Source organism: Rhododendron vialii, chromosome 13a (assembly GCF_030253575.1).
Source record: "Rhododendron vialii isolate Sample 1 chromosome 13a, ASM3025357v1".
Classification (NCBI taxonomy): Eukaryota; Viridiplantae; Streptophyta; class Magnoliopsida; order Ericales; family Ericaceae; genus Rhododendron; species Rhododendron vialii.
The window spans coordinates 34,292,054-34,311,860 of NC_080569.1; the positions used below are offsets into that span (position 1 = coordinate 34,292,054).

Genomic DNA, 19,807 nt, shown 5'->3' on the forward strand with positions numbered 1-19,807 from the left:
CGAAAATAGTTTTTGAATTTTTTTTTGGAAAAAAAGTTTTTGAAAAACACGGTGTGAACATAAAGTGAGAAATAAAAGTTTTTTTTTTTTTTTTATTTAAAAGTTTTTGAATCAAACTGTGATTAATTGTGTGGGAGGACGAAATCTGTCGACTGTCATTGGTCTCCACTTTCCTAATCCTTCGATTTTCCCTCCAAAATAAAGAAACATAATTAATTGTACTAAATTTGGCACCCAAACCCCAGCTAATCATTCATTATATGTATTCGGTCTCGCCCTAATTAGCCCCACCACCAATAACCCTCACGCTCCTTTTCCGCGAGGAAGCGGGATATAAACAATATTCCAACAGAGAGAGACAGAGACAGAGACGGATAGAGAGAGAAACAGAGATAGATAGAGCGCCACCCTCGCCGCCGCTTGCATTCCATCATCCAACCGAAAACCCTAATTCCCTGCGCCCATGGATTCCGAGTCGACTCAGCTCCAACAAGCCCAACTGGCGGCGATTCTCGGCCCCGATCCCGCCCCGTTCGAAACCCTAATCTCCCACCTCATGTCCACCGCCAACGAGCAGCGCTCCCAGGCCGAGCTCATCTTCAACCTCTGCAAGCAGACCGATCCCAACTCGCTCGCCCTCAAACTCGCCCACCTCCTCCAGTTCTCCCCGCACCTCGAGGGCCGCGCCATGTCCGCGATTCTACTCAGGAAGCAGTTAACTCGGGACGATTCGTACGTCTGGCCTCGGCTCTCCCCGGCGACTCAGTCCTCCCTCAAATCGATCTTCCTCGCCTGCATACAACGGGAGGAGACGAAGACGATAATCAAGAAGCTGTGCGACACCGTTTCAGAGCTTGCTTCGGGGATTCTGCCAGACAACGGCTGGCCGGAACTGTTGCCTTTTATGTTCCAGTGCGTTTCGTCTGATTCCCCCAAGCTTCAGGAATCGGCCTTCTTGATTTTTGCCCAATTGTCGCAGTACATCGGTGAAAACCTAATTCCTCATATTAAGCATCTGCACGCCGTGTTCTTGCAGTGTTTGACTTCATCGTCGAACTCAGACGTGAAGATTGCTGCGCTCAGTGCCGTGATTAACTTTATTCAGTGCTTGAACAACTCGAGCGACCGTGATCGGTTTCAGGCAAGAATCTATAAAAGCTAATAATACTGGATAGTCATATATAGTTGGATTTAGAGATTGATTAAGTTGTTGGTTAAGTGAAACGGCCATTAATTAAAAAGTTAAAGTATTGTTAACCGAATATTGCCTAAGCATTGTCAAATAAATTTCGAATCCATGATACCGCTTCTGGTTTTCCTTTGTTTGGCTATATTTTCATGGCTTTAGAAACACTGGCTGTAGTTTGTTTTGATGAAATTGATTACGAAAAGTTTTGAAAAAGTTTGATAGGAGACACAAGGACATTGCCTAACAATGGAAAGGCATAAATATTTTGAGTTGTAAATTAATTTACTAGTCAGTTAGGTGCAGCAATTATCAACTAAAAACCAAATGGTTTTGTGAACTGAAAATTTCCTAAGCTTTGTCAGATGAATTGTGAATCCGTGTTGACTTAGCTTTTGTTTATATGTTTTGCTAATTTTCATGTCTTTAGAAACATTAGAATTTCTTGGTGTCTATTGATTTGTATTGGCCTGTTAAGAAATGAAAAGGTTTGGTCCGTTTTAATGAAAGATAAATGTTGCAGTCACTTGTATGAAAACAAATGGAATTTTTGATCCTTGGTTTCAGGATTTGTTGCCTGCTATGATGCGAACGTTGACAGAGGCATTAAACGGCGGAAATGAGGCCACGGCGCAAGAAGCTCTTGAGTTATTGATTGAATTGGCAGGGACAGAGCCAAGGTTTTTGAGGAGGCAATTGGTGGATGTGGTGGGATCCATGTTACAGATTGCAGAGGCGGAAACTCTAGAAGAGGGTACACGACACCTGGCGATCGAGTTTGTGATCACGCTCGCGGAGGCGAGAGAGAGGGCACCTGGTATGATGAGGAAGTTGCCTCAGTTTATCAGTAGGTTGTTTGCAATATTGATGAAGATGTTATTGGACATTGAGGATGATCCTGCATGGCATAGTGCGGAGACTGAGGATGAGGAGGCAGGGGAGACCAGTAATTACAGTGTTGGGCAGGAGTGTTTGGATCGGCTCTCTATTGCATTGGGGGGAAATACAATTGTTCCTGTCGCTTCAGAACAGTTGCCCGCGTATTTGGCTGCTCCTGAGTGGCAAAAACACCATGCTGCGCTTATCGCTCTTGCGCAGATTGCTGAGGGATGCTCGAAGGTATTGAAGCTGTCCTTTCACTTTCATTTACATATTATTTTCTTATATTCACTTGAACTTGTCAAAAAAGAAATAGCACATGTATGCATTTTGTTTTTGCTCGTAATATTTCCAGCATTTTTTTGATGATGTTTATATTGGGCATCAAGCAGTAAGCAGTTTTGATTCTTGCCTGGCCCACTGTGGTATTTTTTTCATTATAAGCCTTTGCTCACTTCATGCACTGGGATATGGTGTTGTGTAGCGGCATGTGTCCAATTGTCCAGAACCTGCAAAAAGATTTTTTTTTGTTAGTTAATATTACTTATCTTTGGTACCTTTTTGTTTACAAGGTGCCATAGACCATTTAATGCATACTATGAGTGTTTTATACATAGTTATGCACTTAGCTTGAATAGTGTTGTGTTTCTAGGTGAAAGCCTAATAAGATGTCGCCTCCCCTCTTCACTGGTGCAGGTGATGGTTAAAAATTTGGAGCAAGTAGTGAACATGGTTTTGAATTCATTCCAAGATCCTCACCCTCGAGTGCGCTGGGCGGCTATTAATGCAATTGGGCAGCTGTCTACTGATTTGGGCCCAGATTTGCAAGTTCAGTACCATCAACGGGTGCTGCCAGCTTTAGCTGCAGCTATGGACGATTTCCAGAATCCCCGTGTGCAGGTTAGCTGATTTCCAGAATCCCTTTGTAGCGTTCATATCATGTGCATGATAAAGCTGGCAAGTGCAGGTGTTGAATCGTGTCTGGATGCTTTGATTTACTTTTGGCTTGTTAGGACCTTGTTGATATCTTTTCTGCTCTCTGATGCATTATCTAGGTGATTTGTTCCATTTGGTCATATAATGTAGTGGATCAACGGATCTTGGTGTCTAACTCTTGTAATTTGGTGATGTGCTTGAAAGTGAGAAGGTTAGTTTAGGGAACTTCCTTGTGGGCAAAATTTTGTAACATTTGTGGGGCAAAATTTTGTAACATTTGTGGGATCAACTTTTGTGCCCTGCAAATGGGCATTTTCCGTGATCTCACATAAGTCCTAGCATTGCCTAAGCACACTATAAGGGTATGGTTGTGTTACAGTTTTAACATGTCAGGTTTGGAAGAAAAAAAGTTGCAACACAATTGCGGCTTGACTAAAAAATTAAGCCGTCATAGAATCTCATAAGTTTTTAGGTAACTCACGTAGAATTAAGAGAAGACTAAACACCTGCTTATGTAACACATGCAACATTCTTTCAGGAGCATACTCTCCTAGAATTCAAATTTATAGGGGTCAAAAGTCTAATCTGCCGTTAAACTTTTTGTTCAAATAGTGAATAGGCAATTTGGAAGGCATTTCTCCAAGTTCTGAGCTGAGCAAGGCTATGACAGGATAGAATCTGGAGATACAACATATAATCATGATCGTAGTTCATAATTAGAATATGAGCACACTCTTGGGAAATGGATAATTTGATGTCAAGACACAGATTACCATTTTGCTGATAAAGAAATATTGATGTGACCATTTTGGATATCTTGAGTGAATGGTCTCATAGAGGTGAATTTGAGGAGGATGTGATTTCAGTGAAGAGGATTATCGATAAAAAGAGAGAGTCCATCTTATCGTTTGGGATATTGGAATAATTTTATAGCATTGTTGTGGATATAGTATGGAAATTTGGGTGGATAAGTAGTGACATTTGAAAAATAGGATGCCATTGGAATGCCAATGATTTAATGACGAGTGGTGTAAGAAGAGATTAGGGAGTTAGGAATTAATGCATTTGCATGAAGTTGGAAATGGAACCAATTGATGATGTAACAAGGAATAGTTTTTTTTTTTTCTAGAAACTAAGGCCATGACTGATACAAACTAACTAATGTGTTTCTGCGGAAGAGTTGCTATGATTATGTTGAGGGCCCACAGATATAGTGAAGGTTAATAGGGATGAAGGTTTGTGCAAAGATTTCCTTGGGCTTTCTGGGGTGTGCATTTTGGTGGAGTTCACTTGAGGTTAATGAGGATGAGGGTTGTTTGTTTTTATAACTGTTATTATCTTACTTTTTCCTGTCAGATTGTTTTGGCATTTGAATTTTTATTGGAATATCTTGGTGTTTGTGACTACGTTCTTCTATTTACTTTGGCACTTTGATACAAATGGTTGTATTTATGCGTGTTCCTTCTCTGCTTGCATTTTCACAGGCACATGCTGCTTCGGCTGTGCTTAATTTCAGCGAGAACTGCACTCCAGATATTTTAACGCCTTACTTAGATGGGATAGTGAGCAAACTGCTTGTACTATTACAGGTATAGAATCAGAAGGACTACTAATGTACTAAATACTAATTTTCTATGTACGGTTCCCTAAGTTTCTGAACTATTGGTTTATACCAGAATGGAAAACAAATGGTGCAAGAGGGTGCCTTGACTGCTTTAGCTTCAGTTGCTGATTCATCTCAGGTACATTTATCTAAATATGTCCTTGATGACTTGAATTGTCTGTATCCAAGCTCTGTTCTGAATGACACATTCTTGCTTCTGGTGATTCAATAGGAGCACTTCCAAAAATACTATGATGCAGTTATGCCTTACTTGAAAGCTATCTTGATGAATGCAACTGACAAGTCAAACCGCATGCTTCGTGCCAAAGCCATGGAGTGTATTAGCTTGGTAGGAATGGCAGTTGGGAAGGAGAAGTTCAGGGAAGACGCAAAGCAGGTAAATGTTTAGACATATTTTGCTATTTCTCTTTACCTGTTGCCGAGAGAAGTAAAGTACAACCACCAAACAGAAAACAAACGGCAGCAGAAAAATGGAAGTGATTTTGTCGCACGGCGGGGACGTTTCATTGTTTTGATTTCGTACTATTTACAGATTTCCCTTTAGTGGACTTGGAAGAGTTTAGTAATTTTTTTTTTGTTGACATCTTTCTCTCTTTAAAATCTTTATTTATCTTTCATAATCCATGGACCCTGGATGGATTTCTGCTGCAATTTTAATCTTTCTCCTTTCAAAACCATACTGGCCTGTAGGCCTATGTACCATCCTAGCTTTTGTATACTTATAGTGTGACTAATATTTATTTTCCACATCCAAGGTTATGGAAGTGCTCATGTCATTGCAAGGATCTCAAATGGAGTCCGACGATCCGACTACGAGTTACATGCTACAAGTATGCATTCACTATAGTATCACAAGTTTGAAGAAACATTAACAGTTTCATTTAGGATGTCAAGATTTTTGTATGCTAATAAATGTGGTTTGATTTAGGCATGGGCCAGACTCTGCAAGTGCTTGGGACAGGATTTCCTACCTTACATGAGCTTTGTCATGCAACCGTTGCTTCAGTCTGCGCAACTTAAACCTGATGTTACCATTACATCTGCAGATTCTGATAACGAAGCTGATGAATCAGATGATGACAGGTTTTTGTTTTTCTTGAACCATAGTTTACATGTTATGATAATGCTAGGAAGATTTATTCGAGGTTATAACTTGGAGAGATGGAAAATGCTATCTGCTTCTTCTGCACTGTGCGTGTTCGAATCATGCAAATTAACCTGTCCACCAAAAAATGAGGGAGGTTGCGTACCGGTTTTTACACTGCTCTAATCAGGAGTCTTGTGTGTTGGGTTCAACCAAGTATGCTACGAAGATTTAGTACTAAAGGGAGCTTGATTGTAATTTTCCTTCCAATGCCTTGTTTTTTCTTAGGGGTTGAAGTTATGCCTGCTACTACTAGTGGGGAACCCGAGTACTCTTTCCGTCATCTCTTAGGTGTCGCTCTTTCCATCTCTGGAAATCCCGTTTAGGTGACCAGTTTTTGAAAAGTTAAAAGATTTAGCCATCTCCCTTGTTACCCCTTTATATTTGTATTTTTATGCATTTAATTTCCTTAATAAATATTCAAATAAGTTAAAGAGCATGCGAAAAGTCTAATCAGACAAAATTAGGAGTCTTTGTGTGTGCATATCTAACCTTGATGCAACGATTGAACCAGGTTCAATGAATGGTGTTATGGCTCCTATCAAGGTAGCTTCACTTCAAATGAGCGGTTCTGTAAAAACCGCAGCCTTAGTGTCTTCTTTATAATCTGCACAAGTAATATGGTATGCTCCATGCGTTGCTGTGTCTGGATTGAATTATCTCTCTTTAAGACTTTCAGGGAAGTTGATTGCGGTCTACTAAACCCCTAGTTTACCTCCTGGGCTGGGTCCATGGGCAGCTTAGGGCAGTTTATTGGTTAGAAAAACAAAAAAGAACTTAGATGGTTGTCTAGACTCTAGAGTACCAGAGTTGTGAACAATGTTCCACTGTTTGTATAGCCATTCTCCTTACCCGATGGGCTAGTTCTTACATTACTTGTTTCTTGGAACACCATTCTGTAAATTTGAAGGTTGTTTTGCTGAAGGGTATATGTTGTTTTGAAAGGACATCTATGTGAATTGCAGTATGGAGACCATTACATTGGGGGACAAAAGGATAGGTATTAAGACTAGTGTTCTGGAGGAGAAAGCTACAGCTTGTAACATGCTATGTTGCTACGCTGATGAGTTGAAAGAAGGTTTCTTCCCGTGGATTGATCAGGTTGGTCTTGATGCACTATGACCTTTTCTTCCCTTTCAGGCTGTTTTACATAGTGACCCTAACCAAAAGCTATTTGACAGGTTGCTCCAACTTTAGTTCCACTTCTCAAATTTTATTTCCATGAAGAAGTGCGAAAAGCAGCTGTTTCTGGTATACATTCCTCTATATATTGCTGGTTTCTATTTGGTCTCCAAACAGTTTTGTTGGTATACTGGTAATCTCGAGCTCAACTATTGTGTTTCCAGCTATGCCGGAGCTATTGCGTTCAGCAAAATTAGCTGTAGAGAAAGGGCTTGCTCAAGGTCGTAATGAGTCATATGTTAAGCAGTTATCTGACTACATAGTTCCAGCTTTGGTGGAAGCTTTGCATAAGGTGGTATTTGTTTGTTATTTGTGAACTTTACTCCTTTGCATGCTGTGTTAATGTACTTATCATGTAAACACATGTTGCTTCTAGATTGGGAACTGAAGAAATTTGGTTGCCATGAAATTGCAGGAGCCTGATACAGAAATATGTGCAAGCATGTTGGACGCATTGAATGAATGCATACAGGTTTGTCAGTTTTATGATTGAAGTTTAATGTATTCTCTACGTGAAATAAATTTTTATGACCTACTGTGATTTTACTCTTGAACATTTGGGTCTCAGAGAGTATTTTTTTGTCTAAATAAAATGAAAGATTATTTTTTTGCGTTCTGATTATGCAGTTCTTTGTTGTTCTATTTTGGGCAAATTTCACTTTGTATAGCCCACTTGCACATAATTCGCCTTTCATTTGGATGTAACCACTTTACTCCACCTGGTTTACAGACTTAAATGCACCGCTAACTTGTTGGCAGGCTTTTAAAGTGACATAATACCCTCTAATTTCTCTTTTAAACACACATTTGTTAAAGATGTATAATATAAGAATAGTCAAATGAGATATTGTACTTGTTCCTTGTCAGAATGTAGTTCACATAAGTACACACACAATATTAGAATAGCCACCACACATCCACTCATCACCACCAACTCCCCTCCCTTCCCTGCCACACCTTCAGTAATTGAATAACCTTCACTATCTGAAAAATAGTTTACATGATATACACGCACACTCACACACATATACACATGCTAACTATTCGTGTAATCACAGTCCATCTATCCCTCACCACCAACCAACCCTTCCCTGCCACCTTCATTTCCCCCACTTCTTCTCTCCCCCCCAACCCCCATATTCTCTTTCCCAATGGCAAGGCTGTTTGAAGACTTCCACACATATGGAGGCAGATAACCAGAGGTTCCTGTATGCGGCTTTAGAAATGGTTGACAATGCCAGTACGTAGAGATGAGGGAGTGTGTGGGGAGCTTGTAAACTGGATGGAACATATCGTATTATCTGCAAAGTGTGCATGAAGGAATCACACAAACACTATGCCCACCAGCAATCTACTTTTTAAATGGTGCTCACTTGTGCAACATATGAAGCTGTATGTATCTCACGTCTAGTTGTTTGCTGAGGGGAAAACCTCGCAGGCAACTCTTTGTGCAGCGCTGTTTTATGGTTGGGGTGGTTGACCCAACTAAAATTCCAGTGGTTCAGGCCTCTATGTTAGCTACGTTCCTCAAGCTATTGATGAAAGATTGGAAGAGAGAATTGGTTTGTCCCTTTGGTAAGGTCACTGATGCGGAGGTTATCAAACAGCTTTGTTAAGTTTGAAAGTTCCATTGATACTTAAAAGTGAATGGGCACAAAATGAGGGTTTTCACTGGTCAATGGCTCCTCATGTGGTTGGTACAGGGCAGCAGAGGGACGGCAAGGGTTGGCAGGGGAGGTAGGAGTAGGAGAGATTGGAAGAGGAAGACCAAATGGCGCTGGAGTCTGGCGCGTGTGAGTGGTGGTAGTGGTAAGAGAGACTAAGAAATCGATTAAGAAGCATTTGATTATGTGATTCCATAATGGAATGGGGATTCCTTCTCTTGTCAAGAGGAACAATTTTATTTCAATGGAATTGACATTCCCAATTTTTTTAGGGTACCAAACGTGGGAATGGGGATAATAAGCTAGAATTGGGATTCCATTCCATTCTTTTTTAGAAGACCTTGTGTTACGACCACAGGGGGATTTTGAGATAGATTAGTGTAGCAAAAGGGAGATAAGAGTGCTACTACAGAAACCAGAGGCGAGGTCTCCATGTTTCTGAGAATCCTCAGGGGGGTTAGTGTGTCCTAAAAGCGTCTGACAGTGGATCCTTCTCAAAAGATGTAGACGGAGGAAGCATGTGTCCTAAAAGTGTCCGTAGTTTTTATGGTTAGGATACTTTTACATTCGTGTCCAATGAATGTACGGACATGACATGTTAGATTGTTATTGGTTCTTAGATGCTGTGTTTTCTTTTTATGATGGTTTATGAATTTAGTACGGTTTAGAGTTCAAATAATAATGTAAGAGTAGGATGTAGGTTTATTTACTTCCTTTCACTCGTGCTTCTCATTTTTCTTGGACTACTTTATCTTTGTAAGAAATTAAGCGCTGACTGCTGTTTTTGCACTGGAAGTGATCTCTGATTCTCTTCATTATTTGTTTGTTTTTTGAGCATGTGTTCTTGTGTAATTTTTTTTTTTAAAAGATGGGATATTCATGGCAGAATTTTTTTTTATTTTCATTAATGATTTGCCAAGCACATATAGGCTACAGTTTACTTTGGTTTAAGTTGTGGGGGATTTCTGATCATGGGATGTTTTTAATATCTTCATCTATATTTCATTTTGAGGTTATTGATCCTCATTTTGGTTTCTGCTTTAGCTTTCTGGAACTCTACTGGGTGAAAGCCAGGTCAGGAGCATCGTGGATGAGATAAAACAAGTGATCACAGCCAGCTCAAGTAGAAAACGAGAGCGAGCAGAGAGGGCCAAAGCTGAGGACTTTGATGCTGAGGAGGGAGAATTATTAAAAGAGGAAAATGAGCAAGAAGAAGAAGTTTTTGATCAAGTTCGTTTTCAAGTGTTTTGGTTGTTTTTCCATTCTATGGCTCGAATTCTTTTTTTTTTTTTTTTGCCTCACAAATTGATTGCCTTTTCCAGGTAGGTGAAATTTTGGGAACTTTGATCAAAACATTCAAGGCCTCTTTCTTGCCCTTCTTTGATGAGCTGTCATCTTACCTGACACCTATGTGGGTAAGGAATCCTGCAAGCTACCCGTTCTTTTCATTTTTTATGTATGTTTGTGCTTCAACTTGTTCTTGTGTAAAAAACTAGCTCACTAATGTGTCCTATTTGTGCGCCTGTCTGGTACTCTTGACTTTTCGGTTCAGCTTTCCTGCAGTGTTGAATTTGTGCGAGCAGTTCTTTTATGTTGTGCTTCATTATTTCTGTACTTAACACAGGGGAAGGATAAAACAGCTGAGGAGAGAAGGATAGCTATTTGCATCTTTGATGACGTCGCAGAGCAGTGTCGTGAAACAGCTCTGAAGTAAGTTTTCCTCTAATAATGTCCCCTATGGATTACTGATTGCTATTACGAACATCATCCAATTTTTCTACATGTGCCAACCAGATATTATGATACATTTCTTCCTTTCCTTTTCGAAGCTTGCAACGATGAGAACCCAGATGTCCGGCAGGTATGCACAAACTACAAAATGCTAAACTTGGTTTCCCAAGTTTTGCTTGCAGTTCACTGAAAAACACGGTTTTATTTTCAGGCTGCTGTATATGGACTTGGTGTTTGTGCAGAATTTGGTGGTTCTGTTTTTAAACCTCTTGTTGGAGGTACAATCTGTTCTGACATTTTTTTGCTGTGAATTTCCTTTTATTTTCTAGTAGATTTCACAGTTTGCTCTTGACCTTGTTCAGAGGCTCTTTCAAGGCTAAATGTTGTGATAAGGGATCCCAACGCATTGCAAGCGGAAAATTTAATGGCATATGATAATGCTGTTTCTGCCTTGGGGAAGATATGCCAGTTCCATCGTGACAGTATAGATTCAGCCCAGGTAGGTCCTCTGTCTGGTTGATTGTGCACAAGTCTCTAGTTGAGACAATTTTGAAAAACAGTGATTCTTTGATGCCTTGGATTCAGCTTGGAACCTGATTAGTTGAGCAAGATTTAGATGTAGTACCTTGGGATATGGTGGGGGGCTTCCCTGCACCTTGTTAACTTAAATGGTCGTAATGTGTAATTTTTTTGGCTTTTGATGGACCATGATGTGTTTAACAAACACTCGAAGTCTGGAGGTCAGGAAAGGATTCTCTCTTTTCTTTTTTTTCCATTGTCATATGGTGCAGTTAAAAGACGCTGAACCCACTGGTAACTCTTTGTGCACAAGATCTTTTGTGATACTGGGCAACTGCATGCTTCATAATTGCATTTAAGTTGTAGAGACAGTTTCATTAATGGTTCATTTTCTGTTCATTTGGAAGACTGAGCAAGTTGATGGTCACTCAAAGTTGATGGTCACGCATAAACATTTTTCATGAGGTGTTGGTTTAGGAGGAAACATTTCTTAATTCCTAAGAGTGGTTAATGCTGTATTTCATCTTTTAACATTTTTTTCTATTAGTTGATGCTCCTGAAACTTTTCAAGTTTATTTCTCTTTAATATATTTGTTGCTTTCATTTGCAGGTTGTTCCTGCATGGCTTAGCTGTCTGCCCATTAAGGGTGACTTGATTGAGGCTAAAGTTGTACATGACCAGCTGTGTTCCATGGTTGAGATGTAAGTGCTTCAGCTCTTCTGCAGTCTTGGTCTTAGTTTTTGCTTCCAAGTTCTAACCATCTTCCTCATTGTTTCTTTTTCTTCTCAGTTTTTCCTTACAATTTTAACTTGATCTTTGCTTGCAGGTCAGATAGGGAGATTTTAGGTCCCAACAACCAGTATCTTCCTAAAATTGTTGCAGTATTTGCAGAGGTAAGTTTGATGTATGGTTGATTAGCATCTGTTAGTGTATAGTAATATGCAAGTTAACACTCAAGAGGCCTTAGTTGTCGTTAACTGGGAATTGGGGTCAAGCTACGTGGAATCACGGATCTATTTTCTCAAGCTTTTTATTTAAAATTGTTTTTCACTTATTTTAAGGCAATCATAGCCCCTTTCTTGTCTCTACCATTGTCCTTGGCCTATTGTCTCTACCAAATAAAATCACCCCTTTTAGTGGGTTTGCTCGTTTGTGTTGCACTACATGGTAACATTTCGAAGGGTTTCACGTCATTCTATTATGATCTGATGGCTCTTGTAATTCTGGTAGAGACATTTCTTCTTTCTCTTTTCTGGCAATGCTAATCATCTATCTCATTCCAGCTATACTAGGTAGTTCTGAAGTCATTTTAATTTAAAAGTCAGAAAAAGAAAGGAAAAAGGAAAAGAAGGATAAAAAGAAAGAAAAAGGAAGTTGAGGAAATTCTGATGTCAATCCTTCTGTGGAGTTATTTGTTTGCTGTTGGAGGTACTGTAGGTAGGAATCCCTTTTTAGGTATGGTTAATATGGGCATTGGCAGATTATTCTAGTGTGGATAAACAGTACGAGTAAGCATAGTGGTGTAAAAGCTTTCATCTCAGCAAAAGGGTTGATTGAAATACTTTGTAATCTCCAGTTCTCTGGCCGTGCTCTATTTTGACACCATATTCGGATATATATGTCATATCAGACTTTTACCAAAGCATCTATGTAGCCTACCTAAGTAGTTGGGACAAAAGCTTGTTGAGTTTGCTTTCATACATACTTGCCATGATGTTTAAGTAACTTTGCCTGTGTTATTGCAAGTACTTACCAGGGAAGTAAGCCAGGGGCGTCCCCACTAGGGGTTGTGGGGTTCAAAAAATGCACTAAATTTTTTTACTTTTTACATATAATTTAGCTTTTCTGTAATATTGCCCCCACTGGATCATTGATATGAAGCCAAAGTAAATGAATATTCACATAGATTTGCGAGTAAGTAGATAATATAGCTCAACAAAACAAAACAAATCAGACCAGGTACATTTTCAACTAAAATAGGTATCCTTAGTTTATATTTAATGGTGTTTTGTCTACAAAAGAAAAAATTTCTAATACATTTTTGTCACCGCTTAAGTAAAATCCTGGGGCCGCCCCTGGAAGTAAGCCATATGATAAGCATTCATTTCAACCTTATTTTGATCATTAGAACATATGATGGATTTTATTGTTCCTGTTTAGGTTCTATGTGCCGGCAAGGATCTTGCAACGGAGCAAACAGCAGGTCGAATGATAAACCTTTTGAGGCAACTTCAACAGACTCTACCACCAGCTACCTTGGCTTCAACTTGGTCTTCGTTGCAGCCCCAGCAGCAGCTCGCATTGCAGTCCATTCTCTCTTAGTGGGCATCATCTGTCTGTTTGCAGGCCCCCATGCATTGTCCGGTCAGTTGGTGTCTTACATGTATTTGTTACCCCCATTCTTTCCCATGATATGTTGCCCACCATTCATATTTGCATGACGCTTTATAGCAACCTGATGTGGGTTGTTTGGTCCGAGTGTGAGTGTCATTGCGAGTGAAATGAAAAAAGACCCTTTTTTGTAGAATGTGTATATTTACAAGTATTTATAGTCCAAGTAATGTGCCGATAAGAAAAGTGAGGGTCAGTAATTGTGGGTTTGCAAGTTTTCTGTCTGTTTAGTCAAATGAGTGAGTTTGATTGAGGGTTTTGTCAGTGAGGGCGATTCCTGTCACAGTTTTGGTCGTGTTCTTCAATTTTCTGACTGGGATAATACCAAGTACTAAGTTATAAATGGTGATTCTTTCATTACTGCGGTCTCGGTGCAAACTGTTGTTTTTGTTTTTTTTATCTGTGAGTTCTATGCTTTCATATTCAACATTTAGCCCTTGATCTTCGGTTGTCTGTGATACATTTTTTTCTTTTTGACATGTCTTGCTCCATTTTTTTTTTCTCTGTTAACATGTCCGCTACAATTGGCTACCTTTGTTTCGTGTTCCTTTTTTTTTGGCTGCCCTGGTATGGATGTTCCTGAGAAAAAATCCTGATATGTTCTAGCTAATATCGTTGAGCATATCTTTCACAAACTTATATAATACATTTCTTAAACATGTGAGATCATCCTGAATCTGTCTTTGGATTACCTTTTTCTATTTTTGGTTTGAAGAGATCGAAGACTCTTCTTCTTACATCAGAAAGAAATGACGTGAAATGCCCTATTTTTTTCTTTTCTCAAGATTGAGACGTCCTAAACAATACAGTACTAATTTAATGTTGGCCGGTTGGTTTATTTACCATGTGATGTTAATTGTCTCACTATACTCCTTGAATATTGGAGGGGGTTGTGTGTGTGAGGGAGTTATTGCATAAATGGCGGTAAAATGTGGTATGTTTAAGTGGGGCTAGTTGAGCCTTCCAAATGTCAAATTATAGCTTGCTATTAATTGTTCGAAATTCTATAAAATGGCGTTTCTACTCCAATGCTAAACTTTGAGAAAGGTACCCTTCTCTTTTAACTGGAGTACCAATAACATAACTCAGTGGGGCTAATAATTATTGTATGATATCACAGCTGTGATAGTACTAAATACTTCGTCTCCAATTGTTGATCCCTTTTCGGCCTTTTTTGTTTTCACAAAAGATTGTCCTCGTTCAAAAGTTATGGGACAAAGGCTAATGAGTTTACTTGTTTTTACCCTTTCCTTTTGAAATTTATACTTCCACTTCTAAAAATAACGGTGATGCTCCTAAAAGACTCAAAAGGGCAAGATGAAGAAAAATCAAAATATGATCATGATGTTCCCGTAACTAGTTGAAGTTCTCTCAAAGTATATGACAAATGGGGACAAGAAGAGTATGTCACATTGTAGCTGATCAAAAAAAGAGAGTATGTCACATTGTACAATTATTATATCCGATAAACATTTGATCAAATACGTAAAAGTTTGAACTAAACACCGAATACATGACCCTCTTTGATACACACTCTTCTTTGAAGCTCATATGTCAAACAAAGGAGAGTGAATAGAGAATATGGCGTTTGTGCTTTTGTGGGTGCTAATTAATTAAGTATGGAAGATAGACGACGACCCCACTCACCCTACTGTGTCTGCATTTAGAAACAGCCACCAGTTCCTACAAAGTCCGAGGGTTGGTTTGGTTGTCAAGGCCTGAGACTTTGGGGTTTGTTCTCTTCTAATGTCTCATGTTTGAAACCTGTTAGGTGTTATCAATCGAGGCCATTTCATAAGGAGCTTGGCTTTGGCTTTAATTAGGCTCCCTACGAGTGCGTGATGGGTTTGGACCTCAAAGATTAGTCGAGGTACGCATAAGATGACTCAAATATCTAAGATGTACTGTAAAAAAAAACAGTTCCTACCAACTGCTTAAGTACATGATGGATAAGGTTGTAAAGACATGAGAGCCAGTTTCACCTTAACATATAACAACTTCAATTTAATTGATCACCAAGTTTCTTAATTTGTTTTAAAAATAAATTTGGTCTACCTTCTTGATATTATACCTTATATGTATATGTATTTAGAGTCTAAATGCGTACTTTCGTTTAATAATTGCATAATTTTTGATGATTTATGGGACAAGCGATTCCAACGATGGAGAGTGCAGCATGCACCATATAAGATTCCACCAAACCAAAACCCCCCTAATCAAAACTCTTTCCAATTTTCCTTTCTAAACAAGACAGGAAAATAACAAATGGGACCTTTTTATGTTGGTGGATATTTGTGGTGTATCCAAGTGGCAGGCCTGCTTCGCTCCAAAAAGTTCTAACCATGAGAGAGAGAGAGAGAGAGAGAGAGAGAGAGAGAGAGAGACATGGACCGGCCAGGCCTTCGTGATGGCAACTCTCTGCATAGACAATGGCTTAACGGAAAACAGAAGCACAAGTAAAACAAAGACAAATAAACAATTTTCCTAAAAAGTATTGATGACATAATCTCCACTTCAACTTTGAGAAATTCAATTTGAGAAACCAAACAAGGACTTAAGGACAACCAAACCCCCTTATCCATTAGATCTATAAAAAGCCCTTCTCCGAGGGCTGCTTTTCCCCCCCCCCATGACACCCCACCCCCCCCGGCCCCACACCCCATTTCCCATATTACCCCCTCCCCTCCCCCCATTTTACTTCTCCTGCCCCTCCCTCCTCCCATTTACTTTTTTTTTTCTCTCTTCTTCTCCTGCTTCCCCCCTCCGTCCATTTACTTTTCTTTTTCTTTTTCCCTCTTTATTTTCTTTTTGTTTCTTTTCGGCTGGATTTTTTTTTGTCGTTTTTTTTCTCTTTATTTCCTTTTATTCCTTCCACTTTGAATCTTTTTTTTTTTCAATTATTTTCTTTATTTGTTTCTTTTCCCATTTACCTCCCTTCTTTTTTTTTTTTGGTTAACTCAAATTCTATTTTCAATTAAGATTACAATTAGTGTTCGGGAACTAATTACGAAATGTATTTTGCAAACGACATACTAATCCAAAATACAAATGTTATATTTAGGATTACTTTTTTTTAACTATAGTACAATTTAATAAATTTGTTAACTATTATTTAGCATAAATCCTCTTAACTGATTCAGTAGTATGTTGCTTCAAATCACGTCTCTACTCCATAGGATTGCAAATGGCTGGTTTCTATTTTTTTTATAACTAAAACGGAAACGTTTTAGGGGCTTCGTAGGGGCTACTGTGCCAATGAGGGCAGTTGAGCCCCCCGGGTCCCACCTATTTTTTCATTTATTTTTTTATTTAATTACTTATACCTTATTTATTTAATTTCTATAAATACACCATTTGTATATTTAAAAATATAATTCAAGAATTAAGTGTTTTAATTTTCAATTCAGTTAAATCAGAGCAAAGATCGTTTTTATTATTATTTTATTTTAAATGGTCATAATGAATTTTTTGGTTTAAGGCCTTTCAACAAATACCCTAAGACTCATTATTTAGTTTCAAAACTCTCTTAGGGTGTCCATTGAAAGGCCTTGGAGCCAAAAATTTACTAGATCCATTTAGGATGAAATGATCAGAAAAATAACAACTTTGCACCGGTTCAAACGGATTGAAAATTGAAACACTTATTTTAGTAACTATATTTTTTAATCTATAAAGGTCAAAAAAATAAAAATAAAACAGTCGGATAAACATGATCAATTAAAACACTTTTTTTTTCTCTCAATTACTTTACAAAGCCTAGAATTAGACTTGAACCTATTATTAAAGAGAGAAAAAAATTCAAACTGGAAAGAACGAAAAGGAAATAAAATGAAAAAAAAAACGAAACTGAAAATAAAATGAAAAAAAAAAACGAAACTGAAACTGAAAAGAAAAAGAAAAAAAAAAAACCAAACGGTAAAGAAAAAAAGAAAGAAAGAAAGAAAAGAGAGAGAGAGAGAGAGAGAGAGAGAGAGAGAGAGAAGAGAGGGGGGTAGAATGGGAAAAGGGAGGTGGGGCCGGGGGGGGGGTGTGTCAGGGGGGGGGGAATAGCAATTTTCCCCTTCTCTCCCTTATATTAACTCAGACTCCCTTCTCTGCTTTTCAGTTCGAAATTCTTTTTCACCAAATAATCTTCCTAAGGTTTTCTGCATTAATGGAACTTCAGTTCCAAAAGCACCAAGAGGAACTTTTCCCAGCAACCAAACAGAGCACAGTCAGAAGGAAAACTGCTTCCAACAAAAGCATGTTTGTTGGTGTGAGACAAAGGCCTTCTGGGAAATGGGTAGCAGAGATAAAGAACACAAGCCAAAAGATAAGAATGTGGCTTGGGACTTTTGATACAGCTGAAGAAGCTGCTCGAGCTTACGACGAAGCTGCTTTTCTCCTCCGTGGATCCAATACCCGAACGAACTTTGTTGGACCAAGCCCTGCCAATTCTCCCCTCTCTTCGAAAATCCGAAACCTCCTTAATCAAAAGAGAGCTTCCAGACAGAACCATACTTTTTCCCCCAAAACCACCCCGAAAATACCTATTGGAAAAACCAATACCAAAACTACAAGCCATATCAGTGCTACAAGCCATATTAGCAACAATAGGCCTCCTTTTAATATTGATGGGTATAAGCCAAATATGAGACAATGCCATATTGGAGGAATCGAAATGGATTTTTCTCAATTGGATCACCCATTTCCATTTGCAACTGAATTGTGTAAGTTTGAGGTGCCAAAACGGATTGGTTTGGTGCCTCAAATTAATACTTTTGAGACAGTGAGTGAGCCTTGGATTCCCGAATTTGAACACATGAAGGTTGAAAGGCAGGTTTCCGCCTCTCTTTATGCAATGAATGGGGTGAATGAGTACTGGGAGAATATTCATAATTCTGGTGATCCTTTCTGGGATCTTCCCATGTTTTGTCAAACGTTCTGCCCAAGTTGATCCTCTGTCTTTCTCAGCTTTGAATGAGTTTAGGTCATGATTCTTGGCAATGTAATGAGGATATCCGATATCCATTAATATAGCAGTTGTAGGTTACTGGATTATTTAGCAGATTAAGCTTTTTTGTTGTCTGAAGTCCTCTGTGCAATTTCCCTTTTCCTTATTGCTTTCTTGTTCAACATAGCTTATTATTTCAAATGTTAACCATTGATCCAATTGAACATTGGAGAGTTTCAGAAAGTAAACAACCTGCAATCTTGAGCTCATAACAGTACTTCTAAGTGCACTTGTATAGAACACAGATTCAGAAACACCTCTAATACAAGGATTGAGAATTTGAGATTGTGTGTTTGAGTTGGAATCAAGATTCTCTCATGTGATGACCTCTAATGTGTTCCTCTTGTGATCCAAAATAAGATCCACCATGGTTTCGTTTTAAGACCCGAGCTCCATGCATTCTTCTTTCATGCAAATTGGATACCATGCAACATGCATCCATTTGAATAAAACATAGTAGTATTTTTTTACCAAAGTTCTGGATAGTTTCATTGATAGCAAAAAAGAGCAAAACATAAGAAAGGTGATACAAGCCAATTCTTTGCGGCCAAGAGTAATTTTTCGCAGTCAAGAGTAATTCTTCATGGCCAAGAGTAATTCATTGAGGCCAAGAGTAATTCTTTATGAACCTCTAATCTCAGTCATTGGCTTCAATGGTTGAGATGGAGTTCCTTTTTTTTTTTTGTCCCCGAAACGCTCCCCTATATATATATTCTTCAAATTAGCATTGAATCTGGAAAGTGTTGGTATTATTTTGAAAAATCACAGAGGTATTAGTGTATAGTTGTTAGGAGTAAATAAACTCACATGACAGTTGTGTAATATGTGCAAAATATATGAGCACTTTACTGAAAGGAGAAGGATGAGCCTAAATCATTAGATCAAAATAATCATCCATTGCAACAACTTGTCTTTTGTTAAGTATGGATAAGCCCTACACCCTTGTGTTATTTACTATAGAAAATTAACTCCAATGCGGAAACACATGCACATGTATATTTTCGTTGGCTTTTTACATTCAATGAAGGCGATGATGAAACTATGACTTAGAATCAAGATGCAACAAATTAAATAACCAAATATATAATTAATCAATTGTTCCCCTCAATCACTCAACCAACTAAATAATTAGTAATCTGAACACATTTCAAAAAATGATAGGAGAGAGAGAGCGTTAAACGTGTGTGTGAGAGGGAAAGCAGTTTTGGATTCAAAATTGGAATCCGTTTTGAAATTAACATGTGAGGGAGAGAGAGACAGCCCTAGATCACGGTAATTGTTTTTGACTGATAACTATTAGAAAAGTAAGGAAAATTCAAAAATAAGCAACCAGAATACGATTAGGAAACATCAATTTTAGTTTTTCTTTCTTCTTTCTTCCAAATATTCATTCTTTCCAAATATATTTTTAGTCTTACTACTCATAAATCTCAGCCATAGAAAAAATATATACAAATCCGAGACTCCAAAATATAGAGAATTCAAAAACCGCTGCTCCATATAGAGAATTCAAAAAACATATAGATTATTTAGGGTACCTATTTTTTGAATTAAAGA

The 19,807-nt window shown here is 38.4% G+C and overlaps 2 protein-coding genes across 2 annotated transcripts; both read left to right on the forward strand.

The window, feature by feature from the left end:
- The first annotated feature begins 296 nt into the window (after positions 1-296).
- Positions 297-13,617, forward strand: LOC131315341 (uncharacterized). Its single transcript, XM_058344506.1, has 21 exons — positions 297-1,141; positions 1,754-2,305; positions 2,762-2,965; positions 4,486-4,590; positions 4,678-4,743; positions 4,837-5,001; positions 5,381-5,455; positions 5,554-5,708; positions 6,735-6,870; positions 6,951-7,020; positions 7,116-7,243; positions 7,367-7,423; positions 9,660-9,845; positions 9,938-10,030; positions 10,240-10,325; positions 10,410-10,476; positions 10,558-10,624; positions 10,709-10,845; positions 11,476-11,567; positions 11,693-11,759; positions 13,027-13,617. The coding sequence occupies exons 1-21, from the start codon at positions 464-466 to the stop codon at positions 13,186-13,188; spliced, it is 3,348 nt and encodes a 1,115-aa protein (XP_058200489.1). The 5' UTR covers positions 297-463; the 3' UTR covers positions 13,189-13,617.
- A 3,708-nt stretch (positions 13,618-17,325) lies between these two features.
- Positions 17,326-18,247, forward strand: LOC131315348 (ethylene-responsive transcription factor ERN1-like). Its single transcript, XM_058344516.1, has one exon. The coding sequence runs from the start codon at positions 17,411-17,413 to the stop codon at positions 18,191-18,193; it is 783 nt and encodes a 260-aa protein (XP_058200499.1). The 5' UTR covers positions 17,326-17,410; the 3' UTR covers positions 18,194-18,247.
- Positions 18,248-19,807: the final 1,560 nt, after the last annotated feature.

Bases quoted from the DNA above. Each gene is read 5' to 3' on its own strand.
- LOC131315341 (XM_058344506.1), top strand. From the start codon at position 464: ATGGATTCCGAGTCGACTCAGCTCCAACAAGCCCAACTGGCGGCGATT. The intron at 1,142-1,753 runs GCAAGAATCTAT...CCTTGGTTTCAG, and splicing joins GCGACCGTGATCGGTTTCAG to GATTTGTTGCCTGCTATGAT. The intron at 4,591-4,677 runs GTATAGAATCAG...GGTTTATACCAG, and splicing joins AACTGCTTGTACTATTACAG to AATGGAAAACAAATGGTGCA.
- LOC131315348 (XM_058344516.1), top strand. From the start codon at position 17,411: ATGGAACTTCAGTTCCAAAAGCACCAAGAGGAACTTTTCCCAGCAACC.